Source organism: Cyprinus carpio, chromosome A19 (assembly GCF_018340385.1).
Source record: "Cyprinus carpio isolate SPL01 chromosome A19, ASM1834038v1, whole genome shotgun sequence".
Classification (NCBI taxonomy): Eukaryota; Metazoa; Chordata; class Actinopteri; order Cypriniformes; family Cyprinidae; genus Cyprinus; species Cyprinus carpio.
The window spans coordinates 12363934-12382713 of NC_056590.1; the positions used below are offsets into that span (position 1 = coordinate 12363934).

The following is an 18780-nucleotide window of genomic DNA, read 5'->3' on the forward strand; positions in this document are numbered from 1 at the left end:
TCATCTGTAAAGAAGATGCCCACTGGACACTTTTGCACGTGCACGTTCTTCACGACTCAATGAAAATATTTTTTTCTTAATACCATCAGCAACTTCTTTCCCGCTTCCTTTTTAAACAGATAGTTTCATTAAAAATGTTAGTCTGCAGCCAGACCCTCTTGAATGCAGTACCTAACCTGCTCAGGTGTCAACTAGAGGAAGTCAACTGTGGTTGAGGATGGGGGCGGTCTTTGGGCGGAGTCTTTTCTGCAGCAACCTCAGTATGCAAATAAACATTTTTTGATAGTTTATAGTGGAGCTAGGATTTACGAAAAGTATGGAATTGCCGTCCTCTGTACCTGCAATTGGGGTTAAATAAATAGGTCACATTATACTAATAGGTTAATATAATAGTAGTTGATAGGAGTGGAGCAGAAATATTTTGGGGCGCATTTATGGCGGAGAATCCAAACTCTAGACCTGTAATAACCACCGAGAGCAGCCCTTACCTGGAATGCGGGAATTCAAGCACAGGAACCCCGTGGTACGACAAAGAGTCCGTGCAGAACGTGTCTGAATACCTCATCTTTGTCGAAGTTGTGAGTACTTTACAGAACTATAATAAAACTTACATTCGAATAAAATGGGCAGGTGAGGAAGAAAACCAGCAGCTTGTCGTAAAGACTTTTGGTTACTGGTGAGGGAAACGTTTCTACTGTTTGTCTTTTCTGTTATCTTTCCTTTTGATTTTTCCTCTGGAATTTGCACAAGTAGAATAGCGCTTTGTTAAGAGCCATTACGTGCGCTGGACGGCGTGGTTGCTAGGCAACCGAATGTGGGCTATTCTCCTCTCCAAAACCAAGTTATGCAGCACTGTTCACCTCAAATAGTGACTTAAGGTAAACACCCATTCGAAGTAGTTCGTGTTAAAAGACATTTTAAAATTGCAATCTTTGTTATTTTGCACGGTGTATATTTATTCACCTTTAAATAAATGAATCAGTTTAATTGTTTAATTGATTTTAGCTCATGCATATTTTTCTAACTTGCTCGCTTTGTCTATAAAAGGCAGATTTTCTGTTTTGCAAGATACACAGCGGTAGCAGCTGTAAAAACTCCTGCCTACGCCTTCAGAAGGAAGTAGAAATGACTGGAGGGCTTCTGGTCCTCACTGCATGCATGTTAAGGCTTTCTAATCTTATGTTTTTAAAGATATGGACACCTAATTTGTATGTATAGCCTTCAGTATGTGAGCTGCAAAGTCCCCATTACAAACTTAAGAGTTCATGAGATTTGTGTATAAGATCATTAATGCATAGCCTAGCCTACAACTCATTTTAATTTCTTTGTAACTGCAAGAGCCCATTTTCCCCTTTTTTGGTTGATTCTAACATGAAACCTAATTTTTGGAGCGTGTGATTGTGGTCGGTGTGAACGTTCCTCTTTCTGTTTCAATGCAGGGAAGATAAGGCCGATGTGTAGCAGAGGAAGTGAGATTGTGATAGAGCTATGTATTTGAATAAAAAATGTTGAACTATTCAATTCAATTCAAATTTATTTGTATAGCGCTTTTCACAATACACATTGTTTCGAAGCAGCTTTACAGAAAATGTATGTGTCTTCATTACAAAGAAGAAGTGAATGTGTCCAAGTAATGTTCATTTCACAAATGAACAGTTCAAAATAATAGAATCATACAGTTAGCTAACATGAATTAATTTTAGGCAGAAGGTCATTAAAGTGATTATTACAAGTGTGATCATAATGATTACAATATAGAGAAATTTCGGCGGCTGTGCATGTCGATCCAAGTTGGCATCATCTGGGGTCCTCGCGGGGGTCAGCATCATCTCTTCAGAGGTGTTGGGTCTTCTGAAGTCTTTTTCTATGAGGCTGGATCCACGCTGGAGCTGGTGTAATCTCTAGATACCTCGAAATGGGCATCCCGGGGTAGAAACAGAAAGACAGATAGAAAAGAATTAGAGTAGCTTCTGTTCATAAGGTTTCAAGCAAAAAATATGTTGATGACTTTTATCTGATCTAACTGGGAATAGAACTAGTAGAGGACTTCTGAAACTGCTTTTATAGTTCCAATTCAATGCAGGCTTGCCACAGCTCATCAAAATCTCAAATACACTTTTTTTTATTTACTTTTTTTTTGTTTCTGTTAATCTGAAATTCTTTAATGTCTATAAATAGGTGAAATTTGAATTAGAATTAAAGGCAAAACAAGCATTAAAATAAACTACTTTAAACCAAGATGTTTAACAGTAACTAAAAATTGTTGTTGTTTTCTTCAAGGAAAAGGCTGCTTTCTGTCTAGAAAATTCTGGAATTATAATTTAAAAAGTGGGAAAAGTCATCTAAATTAATGAAATCTTATAGCTTCATGGTCATTTATTGCACACAATTTTTATTTGCATAAATGGCTGCCCACTGCTCCGGGTGTGTGTTCACGGTGTGTGTGTGTGTGTTCACTGCTGTGTGTGTGCAATTTGGATAGGTTAAATGCAGAGCACTAATTCCTAGTATGGGTCACCATACTTGGCTGTATGCCACTTCACTTGAATTTTTTTTCAGTATGAATTTACATTTTTGTCATTGTCAATGTCTAAACATTTTTTCGGTATAAATTTTGAGTAAAAAAAAAAAGTGAGGAGTTTAAAATAACCACTGTCCAACAGCATTTCTATTTAGGTTTTCCAGATGATTAAACATTTGAAAGAAACTGGAATTCTTTTATTCTTCAGATTTTGGGCCTGCTGGTATGGGCACTGATTGCAAGCACAGAGTATTTCCGATTTTCCCCATTTGGATGGGTGATGTTTGTGACTGTCTTCTATTGGCTTCTCACCCTCTTCCTTCTCATCATCAAACTGGCCAGAGGACAAATCCGACACATCCCCTGGACTAAAGTGGTAGGTGCACTTCTATACAGTTGATTCTTGTCTTTACAAAGCTGTAGAAAAAGGATGCCATGATGGTATGTGCAAATAGTTCTGCATTTTGATTTAGAAAAACAGGTTTAAACTTACCCAAATTATCTTAGTGACCTTCAAAACAATGTGGCTAAATGGTTTTTAAGGAACATGTTGTGCTAATTGTTTTAAATAATTGTAGTTCTGTCCCTGCCGTCCCAGGTTCTCATTTTTAACTGCACTGCTGCTTTATTTTACACATCCGCTGCTGTTGTTGAGGCAACGTTGGTGAATCAGGGGGTCAAAGGTCATCATGATTTCAACTGTTGGGCAGCATCGACGGTAATAATCAGTTTGAAGTACATAATTGTGTGCAAGGCTGTGAACAACATAACTTTAAGAGGAATACATATTTGTGGTCAAGTGATGAGTTTTGAGTATTTTCAAATTCTTAAACTGATCTCCCCTGACCAGAATATGTGGTTATATGCTTGATTGTGTGCAATGTCATTTCCAAGTAAAATCCCTTTTTGTTCCATTTACATTGCATCAAATTTTTAACGCTTGCCTTTTTTCCCCTCTTTCCTAGTTTTTTGCATTCCTAGTATCTCTGAGTTACGCTGGTAGTGCGTTCTTCAGTTACAAAACCTGGCACAGAGGAGATGAATAAAATGTTCTGGACTGTAGTTCTTAATCAAATGTTGAAATTATGACTCAAGCTTACATTGTTCAGGTACGGACTAAACTTTAAAAAAAAATTTTAATAATGATGATTGTCTTTCATATTAAAAATGAAGAAATGAAGAAATTTGCTCTGTAGGCCTATGTATTTGCAACCATTCCACACATACACAAATTTGTCTAATGCACAAAGGATATTTTGATATCTTTCTCATATTTAATATGGACTTTATTGAATGGAGTTTTATCATAACGCTCATTAACTGGTTGTGAGTGAATAGACATATAATGTTTCACATGTGTGCTTTTAATGTGCAGTTTAATGTTGGTTCATATTTGCATAATCTAAAAGTATGCTGAAAAAAACATGATGTTTGGACTTACCTGATTTATGAAAGCCTTCTTGTATTTCAGAAAGCATAAATGCAAATCATTGTCAAATAAAAGCTGTCATTATATTTGTCCTTTGAAAGCAGATCTCATTTACTCACATTTGGCATATTGCATAATTAAACTAGAAAAGGAAGTTTACAAAAGTGCATCCATGCACTCCGTTACTGACACTAAATCAAAGATTCAAAGCGTTTATTGTCATATGCCCAGTGAGGAAAACAAGTTTCCCTGAGCAATGAAATTCTTATTTTGCTGTCCACAAGGAAAGCCAAGACAAGTGCAAAACTTTACACATATACACAAACTATACACACATACATACATACAAACGTAATAAACATTATAATAAAAACTATGCTGCACAGGTAGGAATGTAGACATGAAAAAAAAAATATATATAAACTATGTATATGTATATATGCGAATGTACAGTATTGTACATTCCTGAGGGTAGGAGTGTGAGCAGTCTGTGTTGGGGGTCTTTAATGCTGGAGGCAGCTCTTCGGTGGACTCTGTGATGGTAAATGGCCTGCAGAGAGAGCAGTGGAGTCCTGCAGACGTTCGCGGTCACTTACAGTAGTGTTGCCATACCACGCAATGATGCAGCTGGTCAAGACGCTCTCAACTACACAGCTACAGAAGTTGTTGAGGATCTTAGGTGACATACCGAACTTCCTCAGCCACCTCAGGAAGTATAGCCACTGTTGTGACTTCTTAACCAGCTGGGTGGTGTTGAGTGTCCAGGTGAGGTCCTCGCTGATGTGGACCCCCAAGTATTTAAAGCTGCTCACCCTCTCCACTTCAAGTTCTCGGATAAGCAATGGCTGGTGAGTTTTCCTATTTTTCCTCAAGTCCACCTTTGTCTTGTCCGTGTTGAGGGTAAGATTGTTGTCCTCACATCATGTCACAAGACTGGCCACCTCCCTCCTGTAGGCTGCTTCATACCCGCCAGTGTTCCATCCTATTACTGCGGTGTCATCAGCAAACTTCAGTATGATGTTGTCCTTGTGGGAGGCAACACAGTCATGTGTGAACAGTGTGTAGAGGATGGGACTGAGAAAGTGACGTGACATACAGCCAAGTATGGTGAATTTGTGCTCTGCATTTAACCCATCCGAAGTGCACACACACACCGTGAACACACACACACACACACACACACACCGTGAACACACACCCAGAGCAGTGGACAACCATTTATGCTTCAGCGCCCGGGGAGCAGTTGGGGGTTCGGTGCCTTGCTCAAGGGCACCTCAGTCGTGGTATTGCCGGCCCAAGACTCGAACCCACAACCTTAGGGTTAGGAGTCAAACTCTTCTAACCATTAGCACAGTTGTCAAGCAGGTATTTTTTTTTTTTTAGCAATGTAATTGACCGGCTAGAAACCAGTCTGTCCAAAACTAGTTAGCAGTTTAAAATGTATTTTCCAACCAGGGAAATCTAGATTTTAGTTTAACAATGGCTTAGTTTAATAATTGTCAATTTTTAAAAAACAAAAAATATTTGTATGGAGTATAGCATGTCAAACTACACAACAACTACAAGTCAATTTCCCATATTTTTCCCCCCACATTTTTCATGTTAGCTGCTACCCATATTATAATCATGAATTGCCAACAATTTACTGGTGTAAAATTTAAGAAATTGCCTTTATTTTGTTCAAATTAATGTTTTAATAGTCCCAACATTGTGTGTTAATAATTTGTTTACTAAATTTTTTATTACTAAAAATCTTTTCCATAGCACTTTTGTAATTTTAGTTGGTTTGGTGGCCAAACTTTTTTTTTTTTATCTAATGCTTTATGAAAGAAAAATGAATATCGAGAAATAAAAACAAACAAACATACAATTTATAAAATGTTGAACTCTATGAAAACTGTTCCAAAGATGTTTTTTTGCTGAGATGAAAGACTTCCTGTGTCATAATGGTCTCCACCCACACAAAAGAACGTCAGAGACAGCAGCCATTCCCAATAAATACAACTTTAATAGAATGATTACAGACCTGATCCAGAGAAACATCACTACATCTTGTGAAATTACAGGACCATATTAGCGTGTTTATTTCCCCTCCCTCTTGTAAGAAGTTTGGCTGATGACTGTAAATGCAGGTGAGGGTGATCTGAGACCTCACCTGCCCTGCCACCTCACCTGCCCCCCCACCCCCCCCCTTCCCCCTTCCCCCCATCCCCCCGTCCCAGTATGGTACTAATTTCTAGGCGTTAAAGTCTCTAAACAGACAAATCTCCTGCTGAACAAACCCCCCCCCCACACACACACAGAAATGAAAAGACAGTAATACTGATCTTGCATGATCTCTAGTGCATCCATTAATAAACGGTGCCATAACTGGCTGTAGTTGAGAGATGAGAACACACATACACAGAAACATCCAATTTTCAAGCTCTTATGAGCATAGAAAACAAACAAACAAAAATGTTTACACCTGACATAGTTGTCAGTCCCATCAATAGTCTTGATCAGCAGTTACAGAGACAACTTCATAAACCATGTCTAAGCTAAAAACTCTCGCTCTCCAGTTAAATGTACTATTCTGCTACAATCAGCATTGTAAGAGATCATGTTCAATGTCATTGCCTACTAGCGTGCAGTATTCAGATACTTTTAATTGTACACAACAGATCACAAAAATCTGACTTGGTGACTCTGTTGACAGTTTAACAGCAGCAAAAAAAGGGGTTATAAATACAATAAAGCACTGATATCATGTCAGTATATTTGTTCTAGTCCTGTGATCAATACACTTAAGAATAAGCTGGGTATTAAGAGTTCCAAAGATAACCATTTAATAAACACCAACACAAGGTGACCACATACAATGAATCGTTTGACCGAATCGCTCTCTGACTGAAATCTGATGCTTTCCTTTATTTTTAATTCATTTTTTGTTCAGATGAGGCTTAGTAAGATGTTTAGATAAGTAAAAATGTGCGTTTGTTTATCAGAAGCCGAGTGACTTTTACTTTAGTTGAACAGGATCCTTCATATAAGATAATTCACTACCAAAAGCCAAAGAAAAGTCTAACTTGCATATAGATACACTTAAGGTCACAAATCTCTTTCACCTTCTAATTCGGACTTCTCTCTACATCCCCATTTCATCTCTAAACTTCTCTTTTAGTGTCCAATGCTGATCTAGTGTCCTTCATTTCTATGACAACTCTGTCTCTATGTTTTTTTACGGACCCGTCCGATGTACATGTGTGCGTGTGTGAAGACAGACATAGCAATCGCAATTTGCCCAACATGCAGCTTCAAGTCACTGGCGGTACAAGGAATAAATAGGAATAAATCCCCTTTCTGAATAAGATCAAGAGGAAACGTGAGGGAGATGAAGGGAGGAGAGGTGGCAGAAGGGAGGCAGGTTCAGGGAGGTGTGAAGGGGGAGGAGCTTGTCAGTGAATAATCCCCGCCTCTCATTCAGGATTCGTCGTTTTCGGCAGGGGGCGTGGTGGCATTAGGGGCTGAAGAGTCCAAGTCGGATTTGTTGGCGATCCGGTCCAGTTCAGCCTGGACATCTGTCAACCCCAACTTGGAGCCTGAAAATGAACAAGATAAGATTACGAAGAGTACGCTGGCCAAAATTCAGATCATGTTATTTAAAAGAAATAATAACCAAAGCTTTAAAATAATATTTTGGATTCAATATGAGTTAAGCTTAATCGACAGGATTTGTGGCATAATGTTACCACAAAAAAATAATAATTTTGACTTTTATAATTTCATTCCCTTTAAAAAAAAAAAATTATATACATACACACACACACACACACACACACACACACACACATATATATATATATATAAATAAATAAAATCAGGGTTATGGGGGGTTTTTTTGAGAGGAGATAAATTGGGTCAAATCTTGGGAGATTTTAAAGTCAGAAATGTTAAAACTTATAAAAGCACTTATTCTTTTGTTAAAATTTACACACTTTAAAGCTGTTAAAAACATTTCTGTGGTTGTTTCAGGATTTCACGCGTTATGTTGACATTGTAAATTTGGATATAACTTTACACATAAAATGTTAATAATAGATAGTTATCATGGTTTTATGTTAACATGCATATTGTTTACTTAATGTGGCCCCATTCACTTCCATTGCAAGAGCCTCAATGTAACCCATATTTTTGCTTTTTTAAAGAAAAGGAGGTACGAGTCAAAATAAATGTTCATGGTATTAAACATTGTGTTTACGTTTGAGATTAACTTGTATTGAACCCAGAATATTCCTAAATCAGTGACAAGGGATGGCAATACACTTAAAATCTTAGCTTGTCAGTATTTATGAGTCTGTGAGTGAACTATTTAGCACAAGAACAAGAACAGAAGAGTGGGAAGCCTAAGAAGACACCTTTGCTTCTCTTATATCAATGTTCAGCAATGTTCAGAAATTTCTGAGCTTGAAGGAGAAAAGTAAATGCATTACAATGAAATGGAGATAAAAGACGGTCAATGAACCTTCACACAGACTCACACACGCATTCAGGCTGAAAGCTGGTTTAAAAAAAATAAATAAAATAAATCCAGCCAACAGAATAACATTAAGCATGCAGTAAAAATGAATTGAATGTGTTCACCATCTGCGTATTTACTGCTTTAAAAGACACAATTCACAATGCTGAGACAAAGTTGATTCAGAAATTATCCTTTAAGCCAAACAAAAGGCTTTGCTCTGATGGGAATGTTTCCACAGTTTGAAGGCTTATCTTGTCTTAATTTCACTAATTATGTGCTATCAATTAGCCCTGCAGCGATTGTGAATTGTAACTTAAATTAATTTGCTAGACCTTGTTTTTGACATGATTCTCTGTCTTTAGAGTGTTGGCACCAAATAAACCAAACATTACCGTCATCCATGTTTAAATATGTGGCAGACACCTTTATGAGTGAAGTATTTATTGCAGAAAATTAAAAGAAAAAAAAAAAATATTCCAGACCTGGTAATCAGTAACTAGAAAATCATGGCTAATTTAAAGATAACCTATGACTTTAATGAGGCTTCATGCAGTGATTATCAGGTGCCCTTAAACTGCGCAATGTCAAACTCAGCACGAGACAGACAGTGTTAGTCACAGCGGAGCAAGATGGGGGCCTGAAACGAAGAGGACAGAGACTATAACACAGGCCAGAGTTAAACATGCATACGTGTGTAAAAGTGCTAAAAGAAATTTATACCGGTTCTAAAAAAGAGATTGCAACAGTGGTTAAATTAAAAGGATGCAAGTGAGGGACACACACCTTAGCGTGGCCAACATCCCCTGGCTAACACACATGATGAAAGACAGTTTAAAGGGGTTAAATATCATGACTAATGAGCAAATGCACATGAATGTAGAAGCTCACTCATTCATACACATGTATAGAAGTAAAAAAAAAAAAAATTAAGAAAACCAGGGCACAAGATGATGACTGGGAGAGGTCACTGTGGCCAATGAGGTACTTTACCTTTAATACACTCCCATAAAATCAAGCTGCATTATGGGTTCAAAAACAAATGAAGATGCAAAAGTATAATATGAAAGGACACGAGAGTGGGCCATAAAACCACTGCACTTGCTGTTAGTTTTAGAGCTTGTAAGGTGAATGTTAAATCTGAAGAAACCTTTAGTAAGCATGCAGTCTATAAGCAATGCAGTTAACACTTTTTTTCCTCTCGTTTTCACACTTATTACTATCAAGTTCTTGCTCCATTTTAACATTTAATGGAATGGTTCATTCCAAATGAAAATCGTTATCATTTAATCATGTAATTTTGGGACACAAAATAAGATATTTTTTTTAACTGTATTTGTCTATATAATGAAAGTCAATGGTGTCCAAAAGAACCCATCTGACCTTCATTATATGGACAAAAAACACTTGAGACATTCCAAAGTATCTTCTTTTGTGTTCAACACAAGAAAGTCAGACATACAGGTTTGGAACAACAAGAGGGTGAGTAAGTGAAGACAATTTTCATTCCGTTAAGGAGGTTGTGTAAGCTAATTTGCTCTGTTGAGTTTTGTGTTAGATTACTGGGTTATCATTACTCTGTAACTTAGTGACAGCATGTCAGCTTGAATGATTAGTGGGGTTTTTAGCTGCACATGCAGAGGAGATTATCAAATATTTTATTTTTTACCATCGCTGGTGTCAAAGATCTGGGATGGGAGGGTAAAGGTGCAGGAGAGGAGGGTGATGAGGACAATATAAGGACAAACAAACAAAAAGGGAGAACAGGGGACAAACTTCAGTGACCTCACATGTGTACAACATGAACAAGACCAGATTTGAAGTGTTTTGAAGAGAATAATCTCACAGACCTCCATCATTTGCAACATCAAGATACTATCATCAACTCTTTCTGAGGGCTGTGTATTTATAATTTAATTTAAACACTCCAAGCCCACAGAAACAGGGTGTTTTCATATGTTGACATGGTCAAATTACTGCATTTTTGAAATGTTGAAAAAATGGTGGAGAGCCTAAAAAACAGGCCTGAGTCCAATTCGTATAACATATTAGAGTGAATTTCATCAGATTCAATAGCTGTAAAAGTCATTTTACATGGTATGTGATTAGATTGAGATCTTGTCACCACTGATCGGTGTCAATGTCTCAAGTGCTACCATGTAAAACAGGTTTTATATAAAATTTTCTGGTTTTGAAATACAAAACTCAAGCTCTTCAAGCCAAAACACTTCAAATTCACCATGATAGTGGACATAGATATTAATGAAGGAGTGATATTGTCACAGAAGATCCCTCACCTGATTTGCGGACTGTGCCTGGTGTGTTGCTCCCTCCTCCTGTGGGTTGGCCGCCCGGGCCGGGTGAGCCTGCTTTCTTAGTCAACAGACTGTTGAAGAAGTTAGCCAGTACGCCCTCGCTGGTCTGACCTCCTGCCACAAGAAATTACAATAATTAGCACAATCATTCAAGCTGAAATTCTTGCAGATACTAGCCTAAACTAGTTTCAGGTCAGTGCAACACAATAATATCTACCAAACCCTAAGCTGGAATTAAAAACGTGTGTAAAGGAAAAAGTCAAAATGAAACTCAATCCTCTCATGTCAGCAGTTTTTCTATGATCTGAACCTATGAAAGTAGGAAAGTCCTCCGTATCTACATACAGGAAGAGTTCTGAAACAGTCAAAGTGTCATTCATGATCAGTGCTGCCCAAAATAAACAAGATTGTTTCCCCATAAGCCTATACACAAGCTTTGCCACATGAAAGAAGATGGGATCTCATGTTGAACGTCACATTCTTCCCAAGGTGAGAGAGTGGTGAAAGCCATGAAACCATATCCAGAGACTGGACAAAATAAAACACCGAGAACTAGAAAGGTGTGACTCCAAAAGCTGTTGCTCCCAGTAGTTGGAAAGATGCAGCCGAGGAGAGAAACACAGGAAGGAATGCAGAAGGAAGACCGAGAAAGATGGAGAGGAAACGGAGGCGTGAATCCTGAATATGGCGCACTCATACACACCTTTCATGTTGGGATCAATCTTCTTGGTACCTGATTGCATGGGCATGACGTTTGCCACGTTAGCTGCCGCTGAACGGTTGGTCGTCCTTGGAGAGCCTGTGGGAGCTCTGTTTGTTGGGTCCTGATGTACACACATATAGAAATGTTTAAGGATGATAAAATGTAAAAGAAAACAACAAAAAAACCTTTGGGTGAAAGTGTCTGTTAAATGAATACAGTTAAATGCAAGTGTCTTGTAGCAGGAAAAGTCTTTATCCAAAACATAATTCAGCAGTGAATAACACCGCTGGCTGAAATGTAAATCAAGCGTATGTAAAACACTCACCACGGGTCTTCCTGCAGTGACTGGAGGCTGTTTAGATAACAGAGACTGGGAGCAGACCAGAAATAATTCAGTTTATTTCTTTAATATTCAGGCAGTCAATCAAATGACAAGTTTGTTAAATCAAGAAATAATCATTTCTGATGATTATGTTATACAATATAATGCAATTACCTGCAACTTTAATAGAAATACTTGGTCATCTTCAGCTTGAACCTCCTTCTCATGTACAAACTGGAAAGACATATCAGAAATAGGTCATTACTAGATTAGAGAGAGTATATAACTAACTGCACATCCACTGGCAAAGATCGAATTAAGCGTGAGCTCTTACCTTTCTAACTGGAGGTTTCACTATTACATCTTCAAAGTTGTCATCTGCTTTTACAGTCTGGAAATTTTCATGCAGGATGGCGATCTTTTTTTCATTGTCCCATCCTGATGGACTGAAAGTGAGATGCAGATAAATGTGAACACATGTACCATTTAAAGAAACATTTGAAGTAATAAACCCATTTCACTCCATTAGTAATTAATTAGCTAATAAAAATGGTGCATTTAGCATTTTTCACATTACAAAGATTATAAACAATATGCAACTGATTTTCATTTCATGTTGATTGTAATTAGTGTTAGTTTGCCTTGACGTCCAAACACTTACATAAACACAGAGTCTTTCTCCACCACCTGAGCTGGGATGTTGAAGGGAAAGCCGTATAACCTGTGAACGAGGTATTTATATAACAAGTCTAGATTTTTGTTCTCCTTCATGGATGTGTAAAGCAGTGCTGCTCCATCTGAAAGGTTGTTTGTGAAGGAACACAAGGTGAGGTTACATTAAAAGCAAGTAACATTTGAGCTCCTCAATTTAGCTCTCTACTTGTACAGATTTTTGGAAAGCAGCCATTATTACAGGTCAGCAGATCATGTTACCAACATTTCACTGCTAAGCAAAACATTAAGATACAGTACATCTACCTGTGCAGCTGCTGTTATTGTATTTAGATGCACAAAAAACATTACACTATTGACATTTAAAGATAAAACTGAACATGGAAATACCTGGTCTTCACGTGACTAAGATGCGCAGGGTGAGATATATTCATCATTACAGCTTTGTTTAGATGTGCTGATGTATAAGGATACACTGCAAGCAGAAGCGTCGAATGTGAGACTGGATGAAGTCTAAGTGCTCATCTTTATAATCGTGCTCCTTCTCCAAAGTGCTGATCGCATCACACTACAGAGAGAGAGAATTATGAAAGGGAGACTCCATTAATATACAATTCCATCCTTGCTATGTAATTTGTATATTCAGGGCTTTTAGTGAAAGCAAAAGCAGAACCAACTTGATAAGAAATGGCAAGTTTATCATATTGATTGTAATATGTGGTATCCAAAAGTCTGAGACCACATTCACAAAAACTGAAGTTCAAAATATAATTAAAAATCGAATGCTTTAAAATTCTGGAAATTTAAAAACAAAGAAAAGCATAAGAATAAGAAATATTTATAATTCTATATGATTTCTAGATTACCTGTCAAATTTGTGATATGAACTGCACTGTTCAAAAGGTCAGATATTAGACTAATAATATAAATTCAATACCATTCAAGGTTTTTTTTTCTTTTTTGAGAGAAATTAATACTTTTCTTAAGCAAGGGTCCATTAAATTAGATTTAATAAATTAGATTTATAATGTTTTACTGTTTAATGAGATTTATTAAGATTTCTATTTTAAATAATTCAAAAATTCAAATTTTCTATACATCAAAAAATCCTGAAGAATGTATCACAGCTCCCACAAACTTTTTAGCATTGCAACTGTTTATAACATTGATAATAATAATAATAAAACATATTGAGCAGCAAATGAGCATATTATAATGATTTCCTTAAGGATCATGTGACACTGAAGACTGGAGTAATGATGCTGAAAATTCAGCTTTGACATCACAGGAATAAATTACATTTTTAAATATACAGACAACAGTTGTTTTAAATTGAAATAATATTCAACTATATTACTGTTTTTACTGTATTTTCTGTTAATTAAATGCATAAGTCTTAAAAAATATATTAGTGATCCCAAACTTTGGAAAGGTAGTGTATGCAGTGTTGTGACATAACTGAAATGTGTCTACAGGTGATTTGAGGCAGCCGCTGTACCTTAGTGCAGACCACCACTATAGGCAGGCCCAGGTTGTGTGTGAGTGTATTGTCTCCCAGCGGCAGCAGGACGCTCTCTTCCTCTGACTCAGGATTCCTTCTCTGGGGCACAGCGTCCAGGTCACTTCCTGGTTCCACATATTCCTGAAACTGCTTCACCACTGCATACAAACACAGTAACATTCAGAGATATTTACCCACTGCAAACTCATTCATGCAAGTATAAGGACTGTTGGCGCCTGCAGCGATATATAGGACTATCACAGATCAAAATGCATCACCACACTAGACCAGTCCTAAAGGGTACTTAGGATGCAAACACACACACAATCTAAACGCACACACAAAGACACTACTCACATCTGTGCTCCAGCTCTCTCATGGTTTCAGGGGGAACTCTGAGCTTGTCCACAAAATCCCTCACAACACTGCCCCATTTCTGCAGCGAATCGAGGGCCAGCCAGGGCCGGGACAGATCTACCACAAATAGAACCAGCGAGTCCTCCAGGTTATCCATCGATATGGCAAATTTCTGCAGGCCTTTGTGGTACAGGTCCCCATCCAGCACCCAAGCATTACACCGTGCTTGATCTGACAAAAAGAGTTTGATTAGATTTAGCATGTCTGTGTTGAATTACCCAATGCTGGTCATAAGGTGTAGCTAATCACCTTCTCAATGGCACACAAAGCCATTTGACTTTCAACTGTGATCAGCTGTGGTCATTTTGATTAGCTCAGCAAGAAAAGAGCTTTCCCGGAGCATCTCAGTCCTTAGTAGTGCAACTGAAGCAAACAATCAACTATGAGTGGCCAGGCACTGTCAAAAGATCTCCGGGTTGATAAAGTTGTGGACAGGCTCAAGTCAGGAGGTGGATACAAAAAATTTCAAAGGCTTTATCAATGCCTAGAAGCAAAGTGAAGTCTATTATTAAGAAGTGGAAGGTATTTGGTACAACATCGACCCTCCCTGGATCAGGAGGAAACTACTCAGAGAGGCGACCACGAGGCCTACAGCAACTCTGAAGCAGCTGCAGGAATTTATAACAAAGAGTGGTCACTGTGTGCATGTGACAACAATATCACAAATTCTCCACAAATGCTGCATGTAAGGGATACAAGAAAAAAAAAAGCCACTCCTTAAGAAAGGCCACATTTAGTCACGACTGAGCTTTGCCAAAACCTAGAAGATTCTGAGGCAAATGAGACTAAAGTTTAATTATTTGGCCTCAACACCAAACAACAAATACAGCTCAAAACCAAAACAACTCACAACACAAATAACAACATTCCTACAGTAAAGCATGGATGTGGTAATATCTTGTTATGGGGGTGTTTCTCTGCAGAAGGAACTGGAGCACTTCTCAGGATGAAAAATGGATGGGGCAAAATACTGTCAAATTCTTGAGGAAAATCTGCTGCCCTCTGCCAGAAAGTTGTCAATGGAAGAAGGTTTAGCTTCCAGCATGACAATGACCCAAATCACACAGCAAAACTGACCACACAGTGGATAAAGGAGGGAAAGGTGAATGTCCTTGCATGGACTAGTCAGAGCCCAGACTTAAACCCCTTTGAAAATCTGTGGAATGACTTGAAGACCATCAAATTTAACTGAACTTGAGCAGTTCTGCAAAGAAGAGTGAGTAAATATTGCACAGTCTAGATGTGCAAAGTTAGTACAGACAAATCCCAACAGAGAAAAGGCTGTAATTAAAACAAAAGCTGGTTCAACAAAATACTGACACAAGGGGGTGATCCTTTTTCCAACTTGGTGATTCTGTTTTTTATTTAATTTTTTATGACATGTTGGTGTTATATCTTTCACTTTATTTGTTATAAGTTGCACTGAATAAATACAGCTGGATAAAACAAAAAATGTCCATCTTGATTTCAGGCTGCAAGGCAACAAAATTAGATAATCTTAAAGGTGGGTGATTCTTTTCTATACCCATTGTATATACTGCCAGTATCAAACTGTAGACAACGGTTTAATATTTACCATCGATATCATCATCGTGAACACTGAAATACAGGTACTCTAAGCCCCGGCCCTTCATGTACTCTTCTACACCTTGTAGTTTGGCCACCAGGGTGGTCTTACCAGACCCCACCTCACCTGTAACACAAGTCAGATTAACACACCAACAAATAATTTAAAATAAAATTAAGATACATTAGATACATTTGGATCCTGGAAAAAAAAAAACTTTTATAATGCATTTTTGATTATGATTATATAGGATTATTTTGTATTAGTTTGATTAGAAATAATATTGATTGGTTATATAATTTTATATATATAATAATAAACATATACTGTATAGTATATAATCATGCTGCATTTCACTCTTCCGTTTTTACGCAAATCATTTATTTATGCAATTAATAAATCAGGTGAAGTGAGAATTGGCGGCAGTGTTTTTAAAGCATATAAATAATGAGAGAATATAAAAAAGTGAAAGCACATAAATAATCTTCAAATATATAAATAATCTACAAAGGAAACTAGGTTTTGTATGAAAGATGCATTGCTAAACAAAAAGTTGGAACAGAAACATGGATCTCTGGATTTCTAGTTAATTTTTTAATAGAAAAAAAAATAAAGCAAACAACAAAGTTTAAGAATTAACCAAAGATTGTGCCAAAAACGCCACTGAAAGTGAAAAAGGTGTCACTTGAAATCAAAGTGCATAATGATTTCCTGTGTTTGTTTAATTTGTCACATCTGATATATTTCTTAAATGTCTTAATATATTTTTCATTATTTAATTTGAGAATTTATGGAATGAATGCGAATTCAAATATTTGTCAGACAACACGGTGTAATTTTATATAATAATAAAAATGGATTAGATAGATTATTTTATTAGGCTCTAGAAAGTTCAATAAAACAAAATTATCTTAATATGAAGAAACAACATGGGCAAAACATTGTTTAAAAAAACAGTTGTGAGAATAATATTAAATTATATTAATAAACAAGTATTTTTTGAAAATGTATTCATTCAAGAGAGTTTGCATGGCTGTTGATCACGTCTGAGTAAAGCTAGTAAAGCTCACCCAATGAGGCAGCAAACATGAGCCAATCACTGGCTGCGTCTTAAAAACTAGTGAGCTGCCTACCTAGACAGCATTTTCAGTCATCACAGACGGATAGACAGCACTTTCTATGCATATCAGGCACATACACAGCCTGTTTAGTATCTAGGATAGTTCAAATGAAGCATTTTATTCCTCACAACACGCATATGTTGCTGTCTAAGTAGGCGGTACGGTAGGTTTTGTGACACGGCCCCTGTCTGAGAGTGCGGATAATCTCTATTCACCAAACCCGACAGTCAGTACCATATGCAAATCGTTAAGACTAAAAAATGTCAGAATATAAAAACCGTGAGTAAAATTCATGCGACAGGCACAAATGTGTTTTTTGCTCGCAGTGTCTGACGGCGACGACTGGAGACAATAAATGACGTGTGCCCAATTACAATAACAGCAGCACGCTTACAATCACATCAGTGCACACATAGAGCGAGCGATCGGTACGTTCAAACCGGTTCAAACCCTCGCATTCAGTCAGCATTGTATGCTATTTAATAATTATAAAAGATCGGATGCAGATTAAACGACATTTATGTGTGACAGAGGAAAAAAACACCCACCCATAACCACCACATTCTTTCCTGACGGCAATTTTGATCGGGAGCGCGTCGACACCTCACTCAATATCGATGACCTGAACGTAGAGGAACACAGGGTGGGATTAGCTGTTAAATCACAATGCTTTATAGAACATGCATCACTGCGACCATTGATTCAGACTGGCCTGTGTGTACCTGCCCGGCTGGGGCAATTTGCAAGTTAGCGGCTAAACAACTGTCACATGCGGCTCTGAGCCACCTAAAGCCGCGTTCTGCACATACAGTCAGGATTGAATGGGGGATAAAAGAACCGGCTAGGCCTACCATAAATTCTGTCCGTCATCCTCCTCATTATTTTGGCTTTCGGAAGTGCTGTTATTTACATTTGTGCTAACCGATTGGAGTGTATTTCTGCCCGTCGTCGCCATCTTCGCAGGCTTGAGTGACACCCCTGAACGAGTCCCGGATGTGTAGCACAGAGCCGAGCGTTGCTTTTCTGCTGGGTGTGGACCACTGCGAGCTGCAATCACTGCCCTAAAGCTTATTTAACACCACATGACCAGTGAGTCTCTGTGTATTTCACAAGATGTCGCCACAGAATATGGCCATTTTTAATGGTTATTTATTGGTATCTATGATGGGGAAAAATAGAAAATCATAAAATATCGTATAGTTAATTAATTTAATATAATATAAATATATCCCTCTCAATTCATTATATTTTTAACCATCCATTGAATTAATACAAACAAAAACTACAAACCACTGAGTCTCAATAACAGAACAGAAGGATATCAGAATAGAATAGAATAGAATAAGTTTACTATAAAACAGAATAGAATTATAAACCTTTTAAATAAATTTCAAATAATCCATGGGATGAATATGAATAAACTCAGAATAAAACCATTGTATTAATTGGATAAACAAAGAAGTGTCTTTATGCAAAGATTCCCAGAGAAGTGTGAGGACATTTGAAATGTAAAATCATCACAGAAATAAATAAAGAAATATGTGAATAGAATAGAGTTAAAACATCACATTAAAAAGTTGAAAAAGTAATGATTCATGTACACTCAAGCTGAAGATGCTGGTTACTGTAAGCCTATATCGGTGGCAGCAAAAACTGTTTTAGTTTACATGATTCACCTCATGGGGGCAGACATGTTGAGATCACGTGACACATT

General features: G+C 37.4%; 2 protein-coding genes across 4 annotated transcripts; one reads left to right on the plus strand and one right to left on the minus strand.

Moving 5' to 3' along the window:
- Positions 1-210: 210 nt before the first annotated feature.
- On the plus strand, positions 211-4048 carry LOC109046898 (CKLF-like MARVEL transmembrane domain-containing protein 8). The gene is made up of 4 exons (XM_042776531.1): positions 211-578; positions 2730-2897; positions 3120-3239; positions 3487-4048. The coding sequence occupies exons 1-4, from the start codon at positions 435-437 to the stop codon at positions 3565-3567; spliced, it is 513 nt and encodes a 170-aa protein (XP_042632465.1). The 5' UTR covers positions 211-434; the 3' UTR covers positions 3568-4048.
- A 2915-nt stretch (positions 4049-6963) lies between these two features.
- Positions 6964-18078, minus strand: LOC109046826 (cytoplasmic dynein 1 light intermediate chain 1-like). 3 transcript variants are annotated; one of them, XM_042776534.1, is made up of 14 exons: positions 17918-18078; positions 17615-17688; positions 15955-16071; positions 14319-14549; positions 13959-14119; positions 12935-13028; positions 12450-12585; positions 12123-12234; positions 11963-12022; positions 11792-11836; positions 11467-11587; positions 10746-10877; positions 10118-10136; positions 7394-7531 (listed from the first exon to the last, which is right to left on the minus strand). In XM_042776534.1, exons 1-13 carry the CDS (start codon positions 18019-18021, stop codon positions 10129-10131), a joined length of 1395 nt encoding a protein of 464 aa, XP_042632468.1. In that variant the 5' UTR covers positions 18022-18078; the 3' UTR covers positions 7394-7531; positions 10118-10128. The 3 variants fall into 3 exon arrangements, with proteins under 3 accessions (XP_042632467.1, XP_042632466.1, XP_042632468.1); XM_042776533.1 differs by lacking the exon at positions 10118-10136 and having other exon boundaries at positions 6964-7531; positions 11497-11587; XM_042776532.1 differs by lacking the exon at positions 10118-10136 and having other exon boundaries at positions 6964-7531.
- Positions 18079-18780: the final 702 nt, after the last annotated feature.